The sequence below is a fragment of the Eumetopias jubatus genome, unplaced genomic scaffold (genome assembly GCF_037043125.1).
Source record: "Eumetopias jubatus isolate StellerSeaLion01/CBP00866 unplaced genomic scaffold, mEumJub1_p1.0 scaffold_9, whole genome shotgun sequence".
In the NCBI taxonomy this organism is placed as follows: Eukaryota; Metazoa; Chordata; class Mammalia; order Carnivora; family Otariidae; genus Eumetopias; species Eumetopias jubatus.
The window spans coordinates 23,434,763-23,460,092 of NW_028274815.1; the positions used below are offsets into that span (position 1 = coordinate 23,434,763).

At 46.8% G+C, this 25,330-nt stretch overlaps 1 protein-coding gene across 6 annotated transcripts in view; it reads left to right on the plus strand.

The window, feature by feature from the left end:
- PLB1 (phospholipase B1) overlaps positions 1-25,330 on the plus strand; it is a 125,822-nt gene that overhangs the window by 9,496 nt on the left and 90,996 nt on the right. For all 6 annotated transcript variants that reach the window (XR_015768917.1, XM_088026380.1, XM_088026379.1 and 3 more), the window contains exons 2-9: positions 13,251-13,309; positions 14,624-14,690; positions 15,800-15,858; positions 19,286-19,326; positions 19,902-19,945; positions 22,941-23,031; positions 23,370-23,421; positions 25,172-25,258. Coding sequence is in view for 5 of the 6 variants with exons in the window: in XM_088026380.1 (XP_087882506.1) it covers positions 13,251-13,309; positions 14,624-14,690; positions 15,800-15,858; positions 19,286-19,326; positions 19,902-19,945; positions 22,941-23,031; positions 23,370-23,421; positions 25,172-25,258 (500 nt within the window). In the remaining variant the exon portion in view is untranslated. The remainder of the gene's footprint in view (positions 1-13,250; positions 13,310-14,623; positions 14,691-15,799; positions 15,859-19,285; positions 19,327-19,901; positions 19,946-22,940; positions 23,032-23,369; positions 23,422-25,171; positions 25,259-25,330) is intronic.

Sequence of the window (25,330 nt, forward strand, 5' to 3'; positions counted from 1 at the left end):
TATTCCATTGTGTATATATACCACCTCTTCTTTATCCGTTCATCTGTCGATGGACATCTTGGCTCTTTCCACAGTTTGGCTATTGTGGACATTGCTGCTATAAACATTGGGGTGCACGTACCCCTTCGGATCCCTACATTTGTATCTTTGTGGTAAATACCCAGTAGTGCAATTGCTGGATCATATGGTGGCTCTATTTTCAACTTTTTGGGGAACCTCCACACTGTTTTCCAGTGACTCAATTTTTTTAATGGTCATAGAATTCATATCTTTTATTTCTTGTAAATATGTTTAGGAATGGGTCCATTTCAAGTAAATTTGCAAATTTTTTGCATGATTTTATATAGGATTTCTGTTGTTATTCCTTTGATGTCTGTAGCTTCAGCAGTCATGCCCTCTTTTTGTTTCCAATACTGGCTATTTGTGACTTCTTCCTTTTTCTTTGATTCATCTTGTCAGAGGTTTGTCTACCTTGTTAGTTTTTTCAAAGAACTAATTTTTGGCTTTATTGATCATCTATGTCATCCTTGTCTATTGCTGCAGAGCAAATTACCTTACATCTTACGAATGACAACTGTTTTATTTGCTCACAGTTCAGTGGATCTGCAGTTTGGGAAGACCTCAGCTGGGACATCTTGTCCCTATTCTATATGGTGTTGTATGGGACTGACATGGAGGATCTAAAATGACACGTCTGGGGACTTGGTACTGAGATGTCCTTGTGCTCCTCCACATGGCCTTCCTATAAGGACAGCGTGGGCTTCTGTACCTTGTGACTCAGGGCCCCAGATGAGCAAAACCTGAAGCCACAGGGCCTCTTAATGCCTAGGCCCAAGAGTCATTCCTGCTGCTTCTATTGGTCAGTGCAAGTTTCAGGGCCAGCCTAGATACAAGGGGAAGGAAATAGACTTCACCTCTTGGGGGGTGGCGGGAGAAGAGTGGCAAAAGCCACATTGCCAAGGGGCATGCAGGATAGAAGGAAATGCCATGGCCATCTTTGGAAAAATATACCACCATCCAAACTGTATGTTTCCTATTTCATTAATTTCCGTGAATTAATCTTGCTTGGCATTTATAGTAGATCTGAGTCTATGGCTTGCTATCTTTTATACATTTTAAAATTTCTCAGCCAGTATCTCTTGAAATATTGCTTCTACTCTATTATTTCTGTCTTTTCCTTCTGTAGTGCCAATTAAATGTTTGTCTGGTTTTCTTTATGAACCATGTCTCTTAGCCTCTCGTCCAACCATACCATCTTTTCGTCTTTCTCTACTGCATTCTAAGAAATTTATTATGACACATGCCCTAATTTATCCATTCTCTCAGTTGTATCCAATTTGCTGTTAAACCCAGTCATTGAAGATTTTGAAAATTGGCTTTATTTTTCAAATTTAATTTACATTTAGTTCTGTACCAAATTTACAATGTTACTTTTAAAAATAATTTTAGGTTCCCATAAATATCAAGTTTTCTTTTCTTTTCTTTTTTTTTTTTTTAAACATAGTAGTTTTATAATTTGGGTGCCTGGGTGGCTCAGTTGGTTGGGCGACTGCCTTCGGCTCAGGTCGTGATCCCGGAGTCCTGGGATTGAGTCCCACATGGGGCTTCGGCTTGGCGGGGAGCCTGCTTCTCCCTCTGACCCTCTCCCCTCTCGTGATGTTTCTCTCTCGCTTGCTCTCTAATAAATAAATAAATAAAATCTTTAAAAAAAAAATTTTCGTCTGATAATTTCATATCCAAAGTCTTGTATCTGTTTCTGCTCTATTTTTTTTCCTGCTAATTCTTGATCCTGGATACCTTCTTTCTTTCTGTGTTTAGTTATTTTTTATTGTGTGCCACTCAGACTCCTCCAAAGGTTATTTGTTAGACTCTTCCGGGCCTAGGATGAAGATGCCTGTCTTCAGAAACTGCATAAATGTCATTCTGTCTGGCACTGGGAAAACTGACATTTGAGGGTCACTTCAAACCAAACTCACAGTGTGAGTTTCCCCAGAAGAGCCAGCCAAGACCCACACTAACCACCGTACGTATTTAACAGCTTCCCTGTAAGAGGGATATATTATCCTCATTTTACAGATGAGACGACTGAGACTCAGAAATTAAGTAACTTTCCCAAGGTTATCTAGCTATAAGTACAAGAGCCAGACTTCAGTCTTGAGCCTGCGTCCTAAGACAGGGCTTCTCCCCACCACCCTATGTCACAGGCCAGCCCAAGGGAGGGAAGAATCACAATTCGGCTTATTTAAGCTTTGAAGGGGCTCAACCACCAACACCCATGGAAACAAGTTCCTGTTCTGAAAGTTTGAGTGTATAAAACTGAAACAGCATTACCTCAAAACTGCAGTTGGCAAGAAATCACCTATCTAATAAAGCACAATATTTGCTAGAATTCCGTTTTCCTGGAACGGGGCAGCAGTTCCCCGGGAGACTGTCATGCTGGGGAATGAAAACTCATTGCCTTGGTACACACCCACGCCAGGCCTGCCGCTGTAAAGCCAAAGGTGGGAGCTGAGTGAACCCATCGTGTGAGGAAAGGAATACCTCTTCCCTTACTAGAACAAGTAAAGCTAGTCAACATTTGTCTTACAGAGGCCTAGACTCCTTCCTGGACAGAGCCCTGTACTAGGTTGCCAGCCCAGCCTTCTAGAAATACTCTCTCCAAATAAAAGTAGAAAGCAACCCTGAAGAACTTCTGGTAGCCCAGATTCTTCCAGTTACTGAAGAGAGAGGGGCGGGGACTTGCTAGAGTCCCTTATCTAGTTGGTGGCCCCGCCATCCCCAGAACTCAGTGTCAGACTCTCTTCTACAGCAGATGCCTCCATCCCCATCCCCAGCCCTGCCCCAAACCCACTCACTTCCCTCTAAATTCCTGCTCTGAGCAGCACGCCCAGTGAAGGGGTTTTCTCTGGGGGGCTCAGGAGTTCTACTCTCCTGGCTTGTCATCTGCACCTTGTAGATTTTTAGGACTTAATTGTCAATCATCCTTTTCATCAAGTTGCATTTCTGTTACTGACAGTGAAGTGTCTGAGCACCCTTCTAAGAACCCGAGCTGAGCTGAGCCTGGCTGGTAGATAATAGACCAAAGGAAGGAACCCTCTGGAGAGAGAGAGAGAGAACTGATTTGCATAAAATCACTGGAGAAGAATTCAGTACCAAAATAGGTGAAGTAGATGTAATAAAGGCAACAGGCTTTAGAAAACGGAGAGGTGAACGTGGGTTGGAGAAGTTTCATGTGCTCTGAGGGCTGCGTGGGATCCAGATAAACACAGGCGTGGGGAGGGCATGCAAGTCGGGGAGCAGCACCCTCAGAGGGAGAGTTGGGGCTCAGCATGCCTAGTGCAGGGAGCAGGTCCGCTGAGCGGAGGGCAGGGTTGGTGTTGGGGGAGGATTTTGAAATCCAAAAATGATAGAGATTATCCTAGTGTCTTTTGGCTTAAAGAGACCTCTAAAAGGATTATTCCCAATCTTTTTTTTTTTTTTTTTAAACATTAACAAAAACTGAACCCTTAGGCAGGTTAGGTTAAGTGACCTGCCCAAGGTCACGTAGCAAGCCTGGAATTTGTATTCGCTATGTGGGCAGTGGGAAGCTATTAAAGGTTCTTCAGGGCAGGGGGTTGGAGGGGGTTGGGAGTGGCCTAATGCAAGCGGTATTTTGGGCAAGATGAGTCAGCCAGCTTCAGACATACAAGGCCATGCATGGAAAGAGGTAGCATGCTGGTGAATTCATGTGCCTGGCTCCAAGAAAGAGGCCCAGCGGGGAGTTTGCTTGGCTCTGGGAAGGCTGTGTGCTTTTCTCTTGCCTTAGGCAACCATCTCCTCCTATGTTCTTGCATCTCAGTGAGAACAGTGCTCTCTTCTTCACACCAGGACCTCCCAGTTATCTCTGGGAGGAGACCTTTCTGAATGGGGGGGGGGGCATGAGGCCCCCACACAGCTCCCTGAGATTCCCTTCCTGTCGGAGCTCACTAATCACTGCTATGCCCATGTCTAGCTTTGAGGGTCCCTGGTCCCCTTTAAAGCTCTGGCTGGGGTTGCTGGAGCTGGGCGTGATCATGGAGATTAGTGTGGGAGGAGGAGTCTGGGCTCGGGCTGCTGAGGGAGCACTTGTTCACCTTCACTAGTGGACCCTCTTCGGGTTGTCATTCCTGGCTCTGGGCCTGCCTTAACTCTTCTCCTGAGGAAGCCGAGGACAACACAATCTACAAGCCAAGCATTCCTCATCTGAGGTCATAAAGTGAGCCGGGGCAAAACCTCAAGTCAGCTGTGAATATGCCCTCTCCCATGAGGACTGCTCCCTAGAGCCTTCTTCCCTCTCCTGGGTCACAGGGGGTATGATGTTGGATACTGGGTGGGCCTGAGGAGAGGGAGACAGGAGGGTGCACTGGCCTCTGTCTGGAATGGACTCTGTCCTGGGTGGTGGGGTCTCCCTGGGGTCGTCAGCTCAGGACGGGGAGTATGTAGAGAATGTTGGTTTGGGACTTCCCAAATCATCTCTCATGTGTTTTGTACAGTCATCAGAGTAGAGGATATGTCTACCCAGAGGTTGTGACAGCATTAATCCTATACCAGTCTTTGGCATCCTCATGATAAACTGAGATTGACTGATGAGTTAGGGCAGCTAAAAAAAACTGGTCTTATAGACAGGACAGAAGAATATGTTTCCATATACTGGGAACTCAGGCTACAGAACAACACACACAATAAGCCTTTTATAGAACCTTCTTTCAAAAAGACTTTGGTCCCAAGGAAAGCATATCAGACCAGGTTAAGGAAAAATCATGCCGCACTATGGACTTTCTAGTAACTTGCTGAGTGATCTCTGCCAAGTTTGCGAACCTCTCTGGGTCTTAGTTTCCTGAGACATTAAACATGATGATATCAGAGATCTGTCCACCTTGGCCCTTCTAAGACAAGCATTCAGAGGTTAGTCTAGCTACCCTAGGAAGATTCTCTGGTCCTCCATGTCACCTTCCACAGATTATGGCATGGGACCACCACCACACTGAGGGAAGGACGCTGACATCCTGTGACCCTCAGAGCACAGCACCCCCAGGTGGTCCCGTGGGGCGCTTGCTGGCAGGTGACCACAGCATCCCACAGGCCCTTGGGTGTGAATGGGAAGGAGGTGCTGCATGCAATGACAGATAAAGCCCAGAAGACCTGCTTACAGTCCAAACAGTACAGGGGACAAATACTGGCTGACTTGGACCCTCCCCTTCCTGGGTCACCAGCACAGCTCACTGCTTGGTGGAGGGCTCCCCCACCCCCTTGCCGGTGCGGTCTGTGTGAGCTGGTAGAAGTCATTTAGCCTCCCTGAGCCTGTAAAAATGTTAACAGGGTTATAAATCCTGCTATTACTTACCCTCTAGGGGTGCTGTGAGGACATTACACTTTTCAAAGAGCCCAAGAATTTCACGTACACCAAAGAGTGTCCTTAATTCCATAAGTGTTGGCCTTGAAAGTCCTCCCCAACTGCCCAGGGCAAGTGCCTTCCTTTCATCCAGGGAGACAAGTCACCCCTAGCATGGGGATAGCCCTCTCCTATTCACACCGCAGTTTCTGTTCTTTGATCTGTAAAACAAGCTCAAGAAGAAGGCCAGGGAACTAGTCCTATCCGCATTTTATAGGTGAGGAAGTTGAGGTTCAGAGAGATTAATTCTTGACTGAGGTCACAAAATGGCCGTCTTTCCTTAAGGCAGGGATAGGGGTGGAAAATGGTGCCCCAGACACAGTATAAGTGGAAAAACATGAAGGAGATCTCTCAATTAAGAGAGCATGAGCTGTTTCCACTTTTGTTTTTTGAAATCACCCTACCTACCCCTGGCCATCTGTTGGGGTAACACACTTTGGGTTTCCGCAAAGAGTTGGGGCTCTCAACCTCGAAGGCACATCTCCCAAAGGACCTTTAAAAACTGCTGGTGCCCAGGATACCCAGGCCCCACCCCAGGCCCATCAAACCTGAGTGTCTGTCTTCGGGGGTGCAGCAGGTGTTGGGTTGAGAACCTCTGCTTCAGAAGGTGCATCCCTAAGGAGACTCATGTGCGACTTTACCTAGCCAGGTCTGATGCTCCAATGACTCTTTGTTGGTTCCAGAACCCCAGTGGTCATGGCTCTTCCTACTTGGATGACTGATTTCAGCCGAACCTCTTTCTCCCAGTGTGCACAGATGTCTTTCTCTTTCATGCCCATCAGGGTGGAAAAGTACATGATTTTTTTCCTTCCTGACCTTATTGAGATGGGAGTCTTTCAGGGAGCTCAAAGCCCTTTGTAGATCCATGAGCTTGAGCCTAAGACAACCTTCAAAACGAGGAAAAATCCATGGGGTTCAGTCATTCCACAAGAGCTTTGATCATTTCTTCCACAATACCTTGGGGTGCTGTGGGAATAGGCAAGAATTTTTCTCCCTATTTACCTGGTGGGAAGCAGAGGACTGGAGTGAAGGCCAGGTCACTCCAGGGTCTGTGGGGACAGCACCCAGGGGTCCTGAGTTTCCAGCTGGGTCTTCCGTCCGAACACTTAATATTTGGATTCCAGACACGGGTACGCCCCCTGCAGTTACCATGGACAATTGATTCAGATCATCAAGTTAAAACATGAACTCTGTAGTTCTATGAGGAAATGCCAGAATGTTGAGGTTGGAAGGGTCTGAAAAGTGGTCTGTGCTAACCATCTCCCTGGTTGGACCTTTACCAGCGTCTGATACCGTGTTTTATGTTTGCATGCATTTAATCCTTCCAGTAGTCCCACAAGGCAGGTAGTACGAAACCTCATCTTTAGGTGAGGAAACAGAGGTACGGACTGACCAGATCAGGGGTCACCAAGCTCCCAACGTCTGCCTGGTATGTGTGCCACCTGCCTGCCCTGATCCCTTGTCTCTGCTTGGACCAGCGCCCCGAGAGGCCCATTCTTGTTCCAGGAGCTCTGGCTGTTCTACCAAGGATGACCTGTTTCCATTCTTGGTTTGGGGGTCACATGGAACAAGGCTATCCCCCCTTTAGATGCTGAAGGAAGGTCTCCTACACCTTCCTTTAGCTTTTCTTCTCTGGTCTTCCCAAGTGTGTTTAAACAGGATATCTGTTTAGGTTCCAATGTGTCCTATGTATTTTATGATCCTTTCTCCTTTCTTGCCTTGTTTGGATTACATATTTTTATGGTCTCAGTTCCAGTACCCTACCCTGCCCAACATGAGCTTGCTGATTATAAGTGGTTTTGTTGTGATTGTGGCATTTACAATCACAACATGCATCCTTGACTTATTAAAATCTAATTAAATGAGTACTTTCATCATTTACCAGATAAAGGAAAAGCCTTATCAGTGTGACTCCATTTACTCTCTCCAAATCTGCCCACACAGCAAGATGTCACATGTTTTAAACTCCACACTACATTATTTTTATTGTTTATATTGGAGGTGGCAAATTTTTTCTATAAATGGCCAAACGGTAAATAGTGTAGGGTTTGTGGCTCATGCATGGTCTCTATCACATGTACTTCTTTTTTTTTTTTAACTTTTGAAAATGTAGAAACCATTCTTCTCTAGAGAGCCATACAAAAATAGGCTGTGGGCAGATTTGACCCATGGGCCATTGTTTGCTGGCTTCTGTTTTATACAGTGAATATTACTTTGAATTTATCTACATATTCACTCTCTCTGTACTTTATTCCTTCTTATGTTGCTATGCTTCTATATGGGATCATTTTCCTTGTGACATTTAGAATGTCTCATTCCACCGTCTTCTGGCCTCCATTGTTTGTGATAAGTTGACTGTTAATCATGATGTTGGTCTCCTGTGTGTGATTTTCTTCTGCTGTTCTTGAAATTTTCTCCTTGGCTTTAAAACTACACCTAGACACATGAATTACTACAGTTAAAGTATCTGGGTAGAATTCTCTTTGTGTTTTTCCTCCCTTAAAGGTTTGTTGTTCTCTTTTTTTTTCCCCCATCTTCTTTGATCTGTGGCTCAATATTTTTCTTCAAATGTAGGAAGTTTTCAGCCATTAATCTCTTCAAATCCCTTTCTGCCTCTTTCTCTGCTTCTGCTGGGACTCATTACCTATATGTTTATGTGTTTGGCAGTAGCCACAGATCTCTGAGGTTCTGTTTATTTTTCTTCAATCTTTTTTCTTCTGTATTTTTCAGAAATGTAACTTCTATTGATCTATTGATCTGTCTTGAGGTTTACACATTTTTTTTCCTACCATCTCAGGTCTGTGGCTGAGCCAATCCAGTAAATCTTTCAGTATTGTATTTTTCAACTCTGGATTTCTTTTGTTTTAATAACTTCTATGTGTTGAGTCTTTAGTCTTTATTTTTCTTTAATTCCTTGAACATCTATCCAGTAGCTGCTTTGAAAACTTTGCCTGCAGAATCGAACATCTGGGCCCACTCAGAACTGATTTCCATTGACTGCATTTTTTTTTCCCTGAGTACAAGACTCACTTTTCAGTTTCACGGCATGTCTAGTAATTTTTGGTTGCAAATTGGACATGTTCAATAAAATGTCAAAATTCTGGATTCCTTTGATTTTTCTGAAGGTTTTTAGGAACTTGCCTAGACATAAACAGTGGCATCGGTCTCCTTCATGGTGTGTAGCCACTGATGTCTTTGATCAGGTTTTCATTCCTTATTTTTATCTCTTTAACCTGGCCTCCTAGTAGCCAGTCCTGGGTCTGCACACTTTAGTGATCAGTCAGTGATTCAGACAGGTCATGCTCAAACGCCTTGGGCTTGTAAGGCTCTGTTTACTGGTCTGTATGTAGGTTGCGGGAGGAACACAAAGATTCAATCAATTCTCAAGTTTCTCTTTACTTAGGGCTCTTTTAGGTCTTTCTAGCACATGTGTAAATTTCCAGCCAGCCAGGAGTAAGTGAAGAGCATATTTTAGCCTTTCTCATTTCCTGAATTAATATCTGATTGGTTCACCTCTCACTCTAACTGGGAAAAAGACACCAGGCTAACAGAGCTGTGGATGTTACCCATTTATTAGTCCACCACTTTTCACTGTCTATTGTCTGTTTTGTTTTTTTAATCTCTCTTGGTTTCTGTTTACTTGGTGTTGTTTCCTGGTAATTTTTTTTTAATTGAAAGCCAAGCATTAGACATAAGATTCCATGTGGTAAGTGGTGCTATCTTCCTTCATAAGGGTAGACAGGTAGGGGCAGATCACCTTAATCTAACTGAGAATAAAAATGATTCAAAGCCAACTTCCATCTATTTGGAGGATGGTCTATCTCAGGTTTATTCCTACTCCAAGGGTCTAGCTCTTTGAAGCACCAACTGAAACCTGGGAAATTTACTAGGCCCCTCTTCCTTGATGGGCATTAAATTTCAGTGTTTTCCTCTAGCTCCACAGAACTGCCCAAAGCTCTGCACTGCATCTTAGCCTCTTACCTGCTGATGTCTCTTGTCCAAGATTTGGCAAACGGTTCTAGGGTAAAACCGGCATCAAATGTTGGGTCCACACTCTTCGCTTCCTTTCTCTTTGGCTATTGACGTCTCAAGTTCTTGCTGCCTTTATGACTCCCAGTGGAGGCGCATGTATACACATGCATACACACACATGGAGTGTGGAAATGCACAATAGGATGTCTGCAGAGCAAAAAATTAATGCCCAGAAGATTCCATAGTGGTTGCAGGAAAAAATGTAGGGATCCATCTATTGTCTTCAAAAACAGGCTCCTTTGAGCCCCTCTAAAACGTTTTAGATCTAGAGTCAGCAGATTGGAAGCTCTCAATCCAGTCCTACTTCTTGAAAGAAAAACTTTAACTTTTGCTACTACAAAATGTAGTACAAAACTCTGGACTGTTTTGATAATGAACAGCACCTTTCATCAAAATGAACATATTTCAGTATATGTTTGTGCAGGCACCGGGCTAGATTTTCTGCTTATATTATTTGATTTAAAGGTTTTTGTTTGTTTGTTTTTGTTTTAGAAATTATAGAGTGCTGAGTGTATTCACAGTCATAAAAATCTTTTTTAAAGGAAACTACTTTTTATGGCAGGGGACCAAAGGGTTTCTTTGAGGAGAGTTTTTTGTTTGTTTTTTTTTTGTATCTGAGGCTTGGAGCCTGGAGGACTGGGAGATGTACAGAATGGGACATTTCTCAAAGACCAGGGCATAGGTGGCTTCCAGCACCAGCGATCCTTTACCCGGCAATCTGGAGGTAGGTCCCAGGTTCCCATCTGGGGTTCCTGGGGCTAAAGGCTATTGCTGATCACCAGAGATGCCATTTTCCTGTTTAAGCTTGATGATCTCTTTACAGTAAGCAGTACAGATCAGGCATTGGTTGGCAAATAATGGCCAATGGGCTAAATCCAGCCTTATGCCTGTTTTTGGATGACCTGTGAGCTAAAAATGAATTTTACATTTTTAGATTCTTTTATTTTTATGTGGATGTCCACTTATTCCAACACTGTTTGTTGAAAAGACTATCTTTTCTCTGTTGTACTGCCTTTGCTTCTTTGTCAAAGATCAGTTGACTTTATTTACATGGGTCTATTTCTGGACTCTCTCTTGTGTCCCATGGATTTATTTGTCTGTTCTCCTGCCAATATCATATTGTAGCTTTATAGTAGGTCTTGAGGTTGGATCGTGTCAGTTCTGTGACTTCTTACTGCTTCGATATTCTGTTAGCTATTCTGGGTCTTTTGCCTTTTCATATAAACTTTAAAATCAGTTCATTGAGGGATGCCTGTTGTAGCTCAGTTGGTTAAGCATCTGCCTTTGGCTCAGGTCATGATCCCAGGGTCCCGGGATCGAGCCCTGCATCGGGCTCCCTGCTCGGCGGGGAACCTGCTTCTCCCTCTGCCTGCCGCTCCCCCTGCTTGTGTGCTCTCTCTCTCTCTCTGGCGAATAAATAAATAAAATCTTAAAAAAAAATCAGTTCATTGATACCCACAAAGGTTTTTAAAAATGTAAATGGTTGGGAAAAATAGAAGAGTATTTCATGACATATGAAAATTATATGAAATTCAAATTTCAGTCTCCATAAAGTTAATTTGTTTATATCTTGTCTGTGGCCGCTTTCACACTACTGCAGAGCTGAGCAGTGACAAGACAGTATGGTCTGCAAAACCTAAAATATGGACTATGTGGCACTTTACAGAAAATGTGTGCCGAGTCCTGATCTGGATCTTGGGCTGTGACTTACACTTAGTTTGTTGGCCATGAGCACAGCCTACAGAGCCAGGCTGCCCATTTTCAAATCCTGCTATCACCATTACTAACTGTGTCACCTTTAAAATGTCATTTAATCTTTCTGAGCCTCTTTTATCCACAAAGTGGAGATAATGGCTTTTATCTCCTAGAGCTGTTGTAGGGAGTAAATGAATTATTTCATGTAAGGGTTTAGAAAGCCTGGCGCGTAGAGGCTGCATATAAGTGTTAGCTGTCATATATATGTTTAGCCTAGCTTAAAAAAAATATTACAGGGCGCCTGGGTGGCTCAGATGGTTAAGCGTCTGCCCTCGGCTCAGGTCATAATCCCAGGGTCCTGGGATCGAGTCCCGCATCAGGCTCCCTGCTCAGTGCAGAGTCTGCTTCTCCCGCTCCCTCTGCCATTCCCTCTGCTTGTGCTCTTCTATCTCTCTGTCAAATAAATAAATAAAATCTTAAAAAAATATATTACAAAAATAGTCTCACCTCTCTGCCCTGCTAATTCATCAGCCTCACTACTCCCAGAGCATTGATCATCTTAAAATACATGTTAACACTCATCTTTTTAAACATCAGCATGAGTCCCTGTTGCTCATAGACGAGGAGCCTGGCATTTGCAGCTCCACAGCCCAGCTGCCCTCCTCTACCCTCCTCTACCTGCCCTCCACTCCTCTTCCCTCCCATTACAAACCTGCTCTGGCCTTTGCTGGCACTCCGTGCTTATCCACAATTCTGTGCATCCCCATCATGTGGCTCTTTCTGCCCAGAAAGCTTTCTTCTGGGAATTTAAAACTTGCCACTGAGATCTGGGGGCAAGTTATAGCCATCATTGCGGCCACGAGCTCTAACATGGAAACCAGTGCCCGATCTTACGACAGGCAGGCAATGAAATACACTCTTCTGCTTGTGAAACTCCAGATAAATTCTTTTCAGGGTCAAAAAGAAGGTGGAGGTAGCAAAGGAACCCTCTCCCCCAAGTCAGCCCCCCTGCCTTCAGCACTGTCTAATGCTGTTGGGGAGCTCTCACCAGCCTTTGACAAAGAGCGTGCACTCTGGGCAGAGAACTGGGCAGGGAGAAGTCTGAGGTCACCAGGAACTGGGATGTCCAATTACGTGTCAATATCATAAATGTATCACGAAGCTGTTAGAGTAAACATCGAGATGACATGGCGACATGAAAAATGTTCACGACGCAATATTAAGGGGAACTTGCGGGACACGAGATTGCATCCACACTGATGGAATGGACAGTGTGCCTGCTCCGGAGCCTCATGATAGACCCAAGAGGGAGAACAAATCACTTTTGGTTATTGGGGTAGTGGAACTGTGGGTGGATTTTTGTTCCTTTACTTAAGAGTGCTGTTAATTGTACTACACTGTTTTTTGTATATTTAAGATGTTTTATGGGCAAACTTATTGGCTTAGACACTTAAGATGAATCTTTTGTCATATGTAAAGTATATTTTTAAAAGGTAAAGAAAATGCAAATATTTTTAAAAGACTGGTCCAGAGTAAACTGGGATGAGGATAGTGTTTTTGCTGTTTCTCTACCTGCCTTTTCTTCCCTTCCACCTCACACTCAGCAAGACCCCTCGGGACAGCTCCTGTCCAGCCATGATGTACAGTCATAGCCGCTGGGGATCCCACAATTAGCTCTTAAATTCACATAACCCTTCAGACAATTCCAGAAGGTCTTTTGCCTTCCCTTCTTTGTCCCGGATCCCCAAACAACAGCAGGTATTCGTCCAACGTTACCGTCTTCAAGAATTCTGCCCTTTGCTAAGGAAGAAGTAAAGGTATCTGTGGTAACATGCTAGATAATAATGCAATACAGGGTTAGTATTGACCCCTCCCAGCTCACACTTCTGCTTTTCAACCTGGAGATTCTCCCTTCATAGGCTGCATTAAAGGAAGCATGTGTCCCAGACAATGGAGGTGATAGTTGGAGGAATGAATCTAGACTTTCCTAACACAGGGGACATTACTGAGCTGGGCACATAGGTAGGGCTGGGAGGAAGAGCAGGAAAGCAACAAATCTTGGGCAAGTGTTATTTCCAGCTAAATAATCTGAGCTATATTTGTTTTCTTTTAGGACCCACCCAGGCCCACACCTCGCCTGGAGAGAACACAGAAGAGCAACGATCGCTGGAGGTGAGGTGCTTTGTCCTGGTGGGAGAAGTGGGGGGAGCGGGTTTCCTTTCTAGCCGGTAAATCCAATTCTTGATGCAAATTGGCAAGCCCCTCCCTGAAGCCTGGGAGAAACGGGCTGGATGAGCTGCTTCCCCCAGGGACAGTCAGGTGGCCTGGCACAACAGAGGTAGCGCAACTCTATCTCCTGGAATTTGGGGCTCATCACCCCTGCAGACTAAGCTGGTGGTTCCTAGAAATGTCCATAAAGAGTTATAAATGGGCTTGTTATCTCTTTGAACTTTGAAGCAGATGCTGTGAATTATCTGAAGGCATCTGGGTGAGGTCTTCCTAGAACGTCCACAAGATAAGAGTTGAGCATAAATTCTTTATCTCTTACCCAAATTAGTAATTCCCAAGAAATTAACTTGTGTCTTGTAACAGCGAGATGTGGTCAAGCACCTTCTTTACTGCTTGTTTTCGCCTGTTGGAATAGTTCCCTTTCTTCTCTTGCTTCTGGGGAGAAAACCTGATCTCCCTTCCCCAAGCCTTCCATGTGATTCACAGAAGCACAGGATGCTCTGGGCTTGCATGGGGATCTGAGGAGGCCCGGATGGTCTTGAGGACCTGAGTACTGGTCACCCAGTCCCTCCTCTGCTCTCAGCAGCTCCTCTGGCTTAGGACACACCAGTCTGGGGGCGGGGGAGGGGGGGGACTTGAGAGTTCCCATTTTCCAGTTTACCGTTTCCAGCAGCAAATAAACATAATGCTTCCTATATCTGCTTTTGTGTAGATAATCAAATTAAAAGAGGGAAAGTAGATAATATAAAAAACATATGATAGCAAAGAATGGATTTTTTGACTTTTTAGTCTATATATACTGGGTCCCTTAATTATTTTTTTTTATTGTGGTCAAATACACATAACATAAAATTTACCATTTTTACCATCTCTGAGTGTACAATTCAATGGCATTAAGACAATCACATTGCTGGGCAACCATCACCACTCTCTGTCTCCAGATCTTTCTCATCATCCCAAGAATCGATTTTTATTCTTTCTTTATTTTTCTTTCCTCCCTGCACCCCACCTCACCCCAACTGTTCTGAGACATCCTTACCTGCCACTTGGTAAGATCATTGTCAATAGACACACGTCCCCTTTTACTAGGTGAACAGGGTATGGAGTTAGATGAACATGACTACGGGTAATCATAGTTGCTTCTAGACTTTGAGCCTAGAGGGAACAAGTACGTGGTCAAAGTACACTGAGGTTTTAGGACCTGCCGTATTTCTTTGTAAGGCGGTTGATGTTTCTGATGTTTGGTTTCGGTTGCAGACACTGAAGAATTTTCCATTCCCATGCAACTCAGAGAAGTCAGGATCCAGCATGCCTCCTAAGTCAGGTATGTGGCCCCGAGCCATGAACTTGGAAGCCTGGCAGCTTCTCCCTGGTATGGCCAACAGAGGCTCCGACCCTACTCCTCTTGCATCTTTTGGCCATCCAGGCCTCTTCTCCAGCCTGCACCCTTCACATCTCCTCCTCTTCCCTTGGCCGTTTCTGTAGAGGGCCACCAGAGATCAAACCAACGTGGCCACACGGGTGAGGGTGACTGCCGGGAGCTCACCTCTGGGGGTGCAGGTGGTGCCACAGTAGCTGTGGGTTGGAGCTTGGTCATTCGCCTGCCCTCCTGGATGTAAGCTGTAGTAGCTGCCATAGACATTTTTCTCCTATAATGGGCTAGATTTGTCTGACACCTGGATGGTATGAGTGTTGCTCTGGAGCTGGCTGTCTTCTCTGGGTTTATCCTATTAAATGGCTGCATTACAGACCGTGTTTAATGGCTTTGCTTATGTTTGCGTTGCCCTAACTTATCAGAGTTTCCAGTTAAGCATGCTATTCTTACTCTTCCATTATATAAGGAGCGTAGCTAGAAAAGGAAATCGATATACCTCTTGGGAAACGGCTTCTTTAGGAGGTTTACTTTTAATGGCCCTGTAACATGATCAGGAGGTCAGTGGTTTCTAGGGAGACTTAATCCTAAAAATGCTGTTGGCCCAGGTGGGTTACGGAGGCTTCCTGGTGTACCATTTGCATATAGCTTGCATCTGACATTTATGTGTGTTCACAGACTTTGAGGGATGTTCTCTGACGCTCAAGCTAACATTATCCCTTTTGTACCCAGGTGGTTTGCCTTTCAACTTGTCACCCTTTACATATGAATGGGAGCCCAGAAATGTAGAGCCAAGGGACAGAGGGAAGCAAGAGACAGAAAGAAGGCCAGGCAGGAGGGAAAAGGAGGGCCATGAGCGACCTTCCATGGGACACCTGTGGCTTGCAGAGAAGAGTGATCCTCTTTCCAGCAGGGTTTCCTATGGGTCCCAGTGACTTCCTGGTCTTCAGCATTCCACCTCGGGCTGGCGGATGTGCGTCTGCCCCTCCCATTTGGCATCTTTGGCTCAGACCTTGGGGAAGGTAGATCTGACCTTCTTAAATGGGTTCTTGTCTTTGCAGTCCACTCAGTGAGACCTTCTGATATTAAATTTGTGGCAGCCATGGGCAATGTGGAAACTGTGAGTATTTCAAGGAGACAGAGGTGGGAGTCAGGGTTTGGGACTAGAAGCCTCAGACTGAACTCCTGGCAGCCAGGCAGGATGTTTTGTTTTGGGAGAGAAGAACATTCTCTGACCTGGGGACACTGTAAAACCTGGAGGGTCTGTGTCCGTTCTTTCTTTCTTTCTTTCTTTCTTTCTTTCTTTCTTCCTTTCTTCCTTTCTTCCTTTCTTCCTTTCTTCCTTTCTTCCTTTCTTCCTTTCTTCCTTTCTTCCTTTCTTTCTTTCTTAATATCAAATGAATGCCTCCACTTACATTAAGATGAGGAAACTTTCAAAGGTTCTCATTAATAAATTAAACCAGTTGATAAGTTAAAGATCACACAGAATTTTAAAAATCATTTCTTAAGCTTTATTTATGAGATAAAGAAAAAAATGTCCTTACCTGCTAGGTAAATCTTTAAAAAAAATCTACCCAGCTTTGCTAATAGATTTTAAGTGGCCTATTTTATATGGTCAGGTAAAGGAGAGAAGTGGAAGGAATGAGGAGAGAGGGAAAAGCAGAAAGAGAGTCTGGAGAGAAGGGGGTTGGAGAGCAGCGCGAATGTCAACGTGATTCCGTAGTCAGGGCTGGCTTCCCACAGCCCCGCCTGGCCTGGTCGCGGGAAGGGTCCCCAGCCCCACCGCCCCCAGGGCCAGCAGCCCCCACTGAACAGAACCCCCATCAGGCCAGCGTTCTCTGCTCTGCTTCAGAGCCCCGCGGCTGCACCCCTGCACCGGAACCAAGACATCCCCTACCCCCATCCCCTTCAGTGTCTTCCTCCCTTCTGCACCTACTGAGGCTCCTTCCCAGTGGCCCTCCCCTGTCCCTGCTTTAGGCTGTCCTCCCTGCATCCTCCACCCCTTTCCCCGGACCCCTGCCAGCCCCCTCGGCCACCTCACTGCCAGCCCCGGCCCCCTCCCCAGGCACTGTGCCAGCCCTCCAGAAAGAACCAGCCTTGACATTAGCAAACAGACCAGGGCCAGGGGAACCTGGCAGCAGGGCCTCCTGCCCTCGACCGCCTTCTTGGTGCTGGGTGTGACTGTAACGGTGTGTTGATGGGGGTGGAGGGGGAGGTCTAGCGGGAGAGATGTGGAAGGGGAGGTAAAGGAGAAAAGAGGCTTCATGTCACGGAGAGCACCTGTGTCATATCCCCCACCCTGCCCGGGAAGTAGGTGACCCGAGCTGGAGGACTGGGACACTCTCCCATCTGGGTCGGGAAATTCACCGGAGGGAGCGCTCCGCGGCAGGCCTCTAAAGTTCCAGCCATCTACCATTGGTGACTCGTGATGTCCTTTCTTTGGTGGCAGCTCCACAGGAGCTCTCTCGTTCATGATTTATGCACACCCCAGAGCTCCCGCCTGTCACTCAGCTCCCCTTTCTCCTCCTGTGAGCTGGCCCGGCACCCCATCCCTGATCATTACTCTCACACAACGGGCAGCCCAGCCTCCAGGGTAAAACCCGAGAGCGTACTTCCAAGGAGGCAGCCTTCCTGTGTGCCCAGAGCCTGTGATGATGAATTTAGCCTGGTTTATCAGGTCCGGGAAAAATCCTGGAAAGCAGTGAACTTAGAAAAGAGTTCATAACGCTGGTACTTTTTTTTTCTTTTGAGTTCCTGGAGCTTTCTGTCACCAAGGCACAATCTTTCATACCTGTGCCCGTAGCCCGTGTTTATTGAATTGCTCTGGACAACCTTTTCCTCACTGAACGTTAAAGATCAGATCTGCAAATGTTTGTAAAAATTATTTGCAAGCTGAGATACGTGATGCATGTTCACTATAAGAAAAAAATCAAATAAAACACATGTAAGAATAAAATATTGAAGATTTCATTTGATCACCTATTCTGCCTCAGTACACACACAGACACACCCAATACATACAGTGAGAGAGAGAGAGTAACCAAAATAGGGTTATACTGCAACATACTATCTGTGATTTGTTTTTTATTTTGCTTTGTTTGCCTACCTAAGAGTTCTAGACATTTTCCATGCCCGGGAAGTTACAATCCACTGTATCAACTTCCTTGAAGACAGGGTTTGTGTCTTAATTAGGTTTGCATCCCTAGCGCCATCCTGCATTTAGCCAAGGAAGAATATGGCTGCTGCCCGCAAGATGGAGACATAGGAGTTTGCTGGGTTTGTCCCAGCCTTCCCTTTCTGGGACTCCTCACTGAGCTCTTCGCCGTCCCCACCCCCACCTTGTTCCTCTTGTTCTCTCCATTTCCTTCCGCTCACCAGCCCCAACAAGCTTGTTCTAGGCAAGAGCTCTGCTATCATTCAGATCCCCTTTGGTTGGGCACAGGCTATCCACTTGGCCTCAGCCCAGGAGCCACCTTCCCTCCAGACTTCACCTGCCTGCCATCCTGGTTTCTGATTCCTGACTGGCGCTGTAGTGGGATTTTTGTTTAACTTGCTGCCTTTCCCTGGGAAATTTTGCCTTTCAAATTCCTTACTGAGGAGTAAAAGTCTCCATCCCACTTAGAGGAAGGTTGCGGTCAGCCTGCCCTCCCAAGGAGGCTCCAGAGGGGTGACCCAGTTTCATAGGCTGGTTGTCATTTGAGCTGGGTGGTTAAGGACAGACAGGCTCTTTAAAGAGAAGTAGCGGCAGACTGGGTGTAGGCAGTGTGGGTACAACTGTCACCTGTCACCACCACACCTGGAGACACTGTCTTTGAGGAATTCTGAGAGAGAAAAATTGTGTCAGGACCTGTGAAAATACTACTACTGCCAATAGCTAATACATACCGAGTACTTTCTATATACTGGGCACAATTCGAAAGTTCCCTAGGACCCTGCAGAGGACACAATTCCCCGGTGCCTCCCAGGGTCCCGCCTCAGTCCTCTAGCCAGCGAGCCTCTTCGGCAGACCGTGTCCTGTGTTGTCCAGCATTTTACCAAGAGGAAAATCAGAAACTTACTTTGTCCATTCAAAAAATATTCAGCCAACAAACACTTATCGAATACTTAGGACGTGTCAGGCGCCATCCGAGGTCCAAGGAATACAGTCCAGAACAAAATGGGACAAACTCCTGCCCTCGTGGCACTTACATTTTTGAGTCTGGGGAGACAGGCAATAAACAAAATTTCAGATTAGAATGGTCACACAATAAAACAATCCCTTGTGTGTCTATGGAGAGGTTAACAGTCTACATAGCCACATTTAAATCTATGCTCTCCTGTCCCTGTCTCCGGTTCTGAAGAAAACATTCACACCTTCGGGTGCTCTGAGTTCTGACCCACGAGCCGCCGAGGAAGCTTGACATTTGTGAGCAGACTCGGCCTTTTTCTGGATCCGTGGGTTCCCTTTTGCTGGTGGGAGGGGGTGCCTGACTGGCAGCTGGAGTCTCCCAAGGACAGGCTCTGCCGCCTTCCTTGGCTGGGTTGTTCATGCCTCCTATCTTTTCCAGCCTCCAGACTCAGGGACTGTCGACCTGGAGAAGCAAAAATGGTAACTACCCTGGAACCACAGAGCCCTCGAGCTGAAAGGAGCCTCACATAGGATCTGCTCTCAGCTCTTGGCTTCACTGATGGGGAAACCCAAGGGTTGGGGGGGGAGTGGTTTGCTCCAGGTGCCCTCGGGAGCAGGTGGCCGAACAAGGACAAGAACAAAGCCTCCTGCCTCCCAGTCCAACACTCCTGTGCCCACAAATCCCCCCTGGGTCCTCTGGGTGACTAGGGAGGAAACGTGGGAAGGGCTGAGTACTCCATTCTTGCTTCCCACCCCCTGTCTCCTTGCTCTTCTCTGTGGGGAAGCAGGCACGGTTGGACCAGGGTTTGTCTCCTTCTACACTGGGGGCTGCATCCCCTTCCAGCTTTGGACCAGACGAGAGGAGGGTCCAACAAAGCTGTTCACCCCATTTTGGTGGCTCCATAGCCAACTGCAGTGTGTCTCTAGCTCCAGGAAGGATAAATCCAGAACCAGAGCAATGCTGAGCCGCAGCCTGTTATGAACGAGACCACACCAGTTGAGGGAAAATGTTGACAAATGCAATCTGATGCTTACGTGTTTGCTTCTACCTGCAGGACTGACCAAAGGCCACAGCAGACGTGCATAGAAGTGGTGACAGGTGAGTCCTGTGTCTTCACGGCCAGATTCCAGACAGTCCCTATCCCTCCCAACACAGCAACATTCTGGTTAGTGAAGAGAGTGTACCGTAGTGACCACTTCCTCATGGAGCCAGAGGAGAAGTAGGGAGGCATTCTGAGAGGACAGATAAGGAGCCAGGGTATGGCAAGTCACATGCCCTAAAAGGTGGGGGATGTGGGAAATGTGTCCGAGGGTCTCCAAGCAAAGAGAAGCCAGGAGGCATTAGGTTAAGGGACCCGGCGGAGACATGAGGGGCAGCAGAGTCCTGAAGCTCCTTCTCCCCCAGGACCGCAGGGCTGGACTGGTAGCACTTCCTCAAGGGAGACTGTCCACTATTCTCACTCCCTTCTCCCCGCACCAAGAAGATCCAGGTCTCATTTTCAGCCCATTTCATTTTGCAGTAACTCCCTTACTTGTAAAATAAATATGTCAGTTGGGTTCAGGACAATGAAAAGAAGAAAATAAAAATTAACTGCAATCCCACCACCCAGAGATGATCATTGTTAACATGTTGGCCTTTTTACATCTGCATGTGCTTATGAATATGCAATCTGTGGCCTGGCTGTTTTCATTTACTCTCTGAGGTCCCTTACGACTTTATTAAGTCATTCAGAAGCCCCCAAGTCCCTCACGCCAGCTGAATTAGCCTCGCGGTGTGTTAGTCGCCTAAGCTTGCTGCTCACAAGTCAAGAACAAGGAAACCACCTTTCACTTCCTAATTAGAGCAGGAAACCTCTGGAGCTGACACCCCAGCGGGTACAATGACAAGCAAGGTGGATAGTGCCCTGTCAATCCAGCCAGCGAATTTCTCCAAGGACCTGGGGATTATTAGGTTCTCTGCAGAGATGGGCTTTTAAACACCAAGCTTTTCACTGTTGTGCGCCATCGACTCATTAGGGAAAGTGTGCTGGGACAGGGACCCTGGGAGGCTGCCTCCCAGCCCCTCTTCCTCCTCTTGAGAGTGACAGCAGGGCGGGAAAGGGGTGGCTAAGAGACTGCCCATCCTTTCAGCCGTCATCATCCAGCAGGGAAGGTTGAGACCTGGTGTCCAGCCCTCCAGGGTCTGATTGACAGGTGAGGGGATACTGGGGGCCAAAATGGCTGGAGGGTCCCCTTGCCGAAGGTCAAAGCACTCCAAAAGAGGAGGCTCCCACTGACTCAGTGACTGTCACAGCTCTGCCTCGGTTTGGCCCTATTGACCTTTAAATGGTAGGAAAAAGATGCAGTGGTGTATTTGGGGGGTTTGGGAAGATGGGATATAGTTTAGCCTCTGACACATAAAGACAGCTTCTGCTTTGCCTGATTTCTCAACTTGTCGCCACTGTTTGGTCCCTCACCCATGTAGTAACAAGTCCCGACTGCTTTCGTTCGACAGAGTGACCAGGAGGCCCACTGGCCAGTGCTGCCGCAGAAGGCAGGGCGGTGAGAGCAGATTTTGCACCTGAATGTCCCCAAAGGCAGAACTCACCTGTAGCTGCTGGTGCATCCAGCCTACCTACTGCATAGGAAAGTGGGGAGGAGTGGAGACCCGGGAGCTCAGGTGGGTGGCTGAGCCAGCAGAGGGGAAACGGGTCTGCCGAGCAGAAGGAGCTCCAGGGACATCCAGGCCAGTGCAGTGGTATGTTGGGCTTGGCCGCAACTTCATCTGGCTCAGCCCACCTGTCCTTCAATCCCAAAACCTCCGAGTTCTTCAAATCTAGTCATGCCCCCGCCCACCATGGCCATTTTGCAGATGGGAAAACTGAGTTTCGGGGAGGTACACAGACTTTCCCAAAGTTACACGATCAGTATGTGGCAGAGTGCCTTTGGACGCAGGTGCCCACCGCCTGTACCTTTTGTTCTGACCCCACTGGAAAGAGAGAGGTAGCAAGGACAGATGAGGTTCACAGCAGGCCTAAAACAAAATGATAGGAAGATTTATGTGAAAAGCTCCATGGTCACATCTGATCACAAAGGAGTAATAGAGTGCAGGTACTTCTACTTTGGAAAGCTCTTTCAAAGACCTAGCACCAGGTATCATGTTTTGTCATTTGCTCTCACAGACTCTCTTTCAGTGAAGGAGGGAAAGTGTCTTCCATTCCCAGCCACCCACTCGCACACACACTCACACACAGGTGCACGCACTGTTCACTGTCGTCTGCAGCTGGCCTCCGAACTTCCTGTTTTCTCCCCACATGTGGGAAGGGGCTCCTCCTTCAAGTTGTCAGGACTCAGAAAAGGAAGCTCATTAGTTGGGGTTGAGGACGAAGCCCAGGTCATATGTCACCTAGGTGGCCGCCCAGGCGGACAAAGCCAAGAGGCTGGTCTCCTGACTTCCTGCCACCCAGTGCCAGCCGCGTGCTTCCACAAAGCCCCAGGAGCTTCTGCATGGAGACAACAGGAGAGGAGGACCCGGGTGTGGGGAGGCGTCTCCTGCACTGACGCTCTCCCAGCTCTGCCCTCTCCTCTCTCGGGAGCAAGACACAACTTAACTGCTCCTGACAGCACTATTTTTAGCGGTCCTCTGGCTGTCAGCTCTGGGACGTGTGTTCCCTGGAGCTTTCCCGCCCTGCTGTCACTCTCAAGAGGAGGAAGGGGGGCTGGGAGGCAGCCTCCCAGGGTCCCTGTCCCAGCATACTTTCCCTAATGAGTCGATGGCGCACAACAGTAAAAACTTGGTGTTTAAAAGCCCTGGTTCAAATCCCAGCAGCTTCAATTTACCGTGAGACCTTGAGTAGCTTGCTCAGCTTTTCCCAGACTCAGTTTCCCTTTCACGCATATAAGATACTCAGCACTGGCTTGGTCTAGCACTCTACAGATGCTGGCTTTTAGCTCCGTTCACTTCCAGTGGCCCACTCAGGCTGATCTCACAGCCGATGGTGGTTGTGAAGGGTGTGAAGGGTGCGGCCACCCTCGCAACTCAGCCCACGGGCATCAGCCTTCATGGGTCCCCTCCAGCTGGCAGGACCACAGCCTCAAAGCAACTCTCTCTTTAGTCCTTTCAGACCTCATCAGATATTTCAACCCCTCTGTTCTGAGGCCCCTGTGTGTCCCTGGGAAGAGAGTGGTACCCCACCCTGGTGTTGAGTAAGTCCCATTTCTGGCTTTCTCTGGGGCCGCGTCCTCCTGCCTGTCTTGGGCACCTGGGCGGGGTGTGGGGTGGGGTGTGGGCAACGTCAAAGAGGCTTAGAAAGAAAGGTCTGTATTAGATCAAAGTCAAAGTGCATCCCCTGCATAGATTTCAGTCTGCCTGATGGGCCTCGTTTTAAAAATCAGGTCCGTGTCTGCCCTGCAGAAACCAGGGGCGGAGCAGTGTGGTCTCAGGCTCTGAGACTGGCACCTGCGCTGGGGCCAGGGGCAAGATTCTGGCCCTCAGCAAAGTTTAAGCCGACTGATTTTTCTCTCTGCCCCCTCCCTCTGTGCAGAGACTGGCAGGCGCAGGCAGAAGAACTGGTGAGGAACATGAAGGAGGACCAGGTAAGGACTGAGGTTGGGGCTGCCTGTGTCTGCTCGAGGCAATCAGGCCAAACACACTGGAGTGGGGTGGTGCATGGCCCCTGTTGCCACTGTGCCCTGAACCCAGCAAGCATTGCGGCTGGGACCCTCCAAAGATGCCCTTTCCATGGCGAGTCTTTGGAGTCCATTAAAACACAGGGCCTCTCCTTACGTTCACTGCGTAGTGCTGCCCAACGTCAGCAGATAAAAATGACTTCACACTTAGGGAGAGAGTTGAGAGCTTGGGTTCCAGGGGGAGACGGTTTGAGTACGAATCCTGAATTCTCGGCCTATCAGCTGTGTGTTGTTGGGTAAGGCACTTAACAGTTCCAAGCCTCAGTTCCCCCATTTATGAGATGGGTATAATAAAAGAGCCTGCAGCACAGGCTTAGGGAGGATTAAATGGGCGTGTCAGATGTACGAGGCACAGAAGCATTGCTCATTGAAAGCCTGTAGTTGTAAATGTCATTGGGGTGCTGATTGCTGTTATTACCATATTCGTTTTGGTTCTTAGGTGGAAGTGATGTAACATACAGGCTGGGGTCTTGGTACCTGCTCTCCTACCAGTTCAGATACTCTTTACTGGGTAATTCATATGAGTTTGCAATAAGCATCCTCTGATCTTTTGTGCCCTCCTTATGGGCAAGTACCAAATCAAGGCAAATCTTGCTTCCCAGCTGGCTGTCCCCGGGCCCTGAGTCTAGACCCCTGGAACCAGAGGACGATGCTGTCTCAGCCAGCCGTGCATTCATTAGAGAGTTCGGGGATTAAAGCCAGCTCACTCCAGGTCCTACAGGAACCTTGACAGGTGCAGGAGCTATGCTTCCTCCTACTGGGAGAATTCCAGAATTTCTGGAATAGTCATAACCTTCTGGAGAATGGCTAGGAGATCCTGAACCCAATCCTGTAATTTTACAGATGAAGAGACTGAAGTCCCCAGAAGTCTGGGATGTGCCCAAGTCCACACAGCTAGTTAGAACTAACATCTAAAGTGCCTGAGCCACAGGTCCAGGGTTCCTCGAGTGTACCGTGTTGCCTCTTAAAAGACAAAATGAAGGTTTATTTTTTGTTCTGCAATTCGTACATGTTCATTAGAGAAAAGTCAGAAAACACAGATAAACAAAAGGAATATTAAAATCATCCTTCAACCTGATACCCAGAGATCATTACTGTTAACAACTTGGTGTAAATTCCCTTCCATGTTTTTTCTAAGCACATATATCTGTATATGTTTTATTAAACAGGCATGTTACTAGATGTAGATATTTTTTATAACCTGCTTTTCTCTGTGTAATATTTCCCATGACAATAATTACATTTTCCAACATCCTTTTAATGGCTACATCTTATGAGTGTCCCACAATTTACACAGCAGTCCCCTATTTTAGACATTTATGTTGTTTCCAATTTTTCATGTTTATAAACAAGGCTTCATCATTGCAACTAAATCTGTCATGTATCCTTGTTTCCTTAAAATACATGTTGGGAAATGGACTTATTAGATCAAGGGGTATGCCCTTAAAAAATAGCTTTTGATAAAATTTTGCCAAATTGCCTTCTACGGCAGTTATACAACTTTAGATTCCTATCATGTACTTCTTTTGAAAAAAAAAAAACCTTAAATATGATTTTATGGGTGTGGGTCGTAAAATCGAACAACTTGAAAATAGTTCTTTTGATGCCAGGTCTCACCACTCTCTCTTTTTATGCTCTTGCCCTTTTTTTCCCCCAGCAACTTGACTTTCAAAATGACTGGAAGCTCATCAATGTGTTTTTCAGCAACTCAAGCCAGGATCACCTCTGTCCCTCTACCCAACAGGTAAACAGCAGGCTGGGATGCAGAGGGTTGCTGGTGTGGGGATGAGGGCAGTGAGGAGGACCCTAAGCCCTC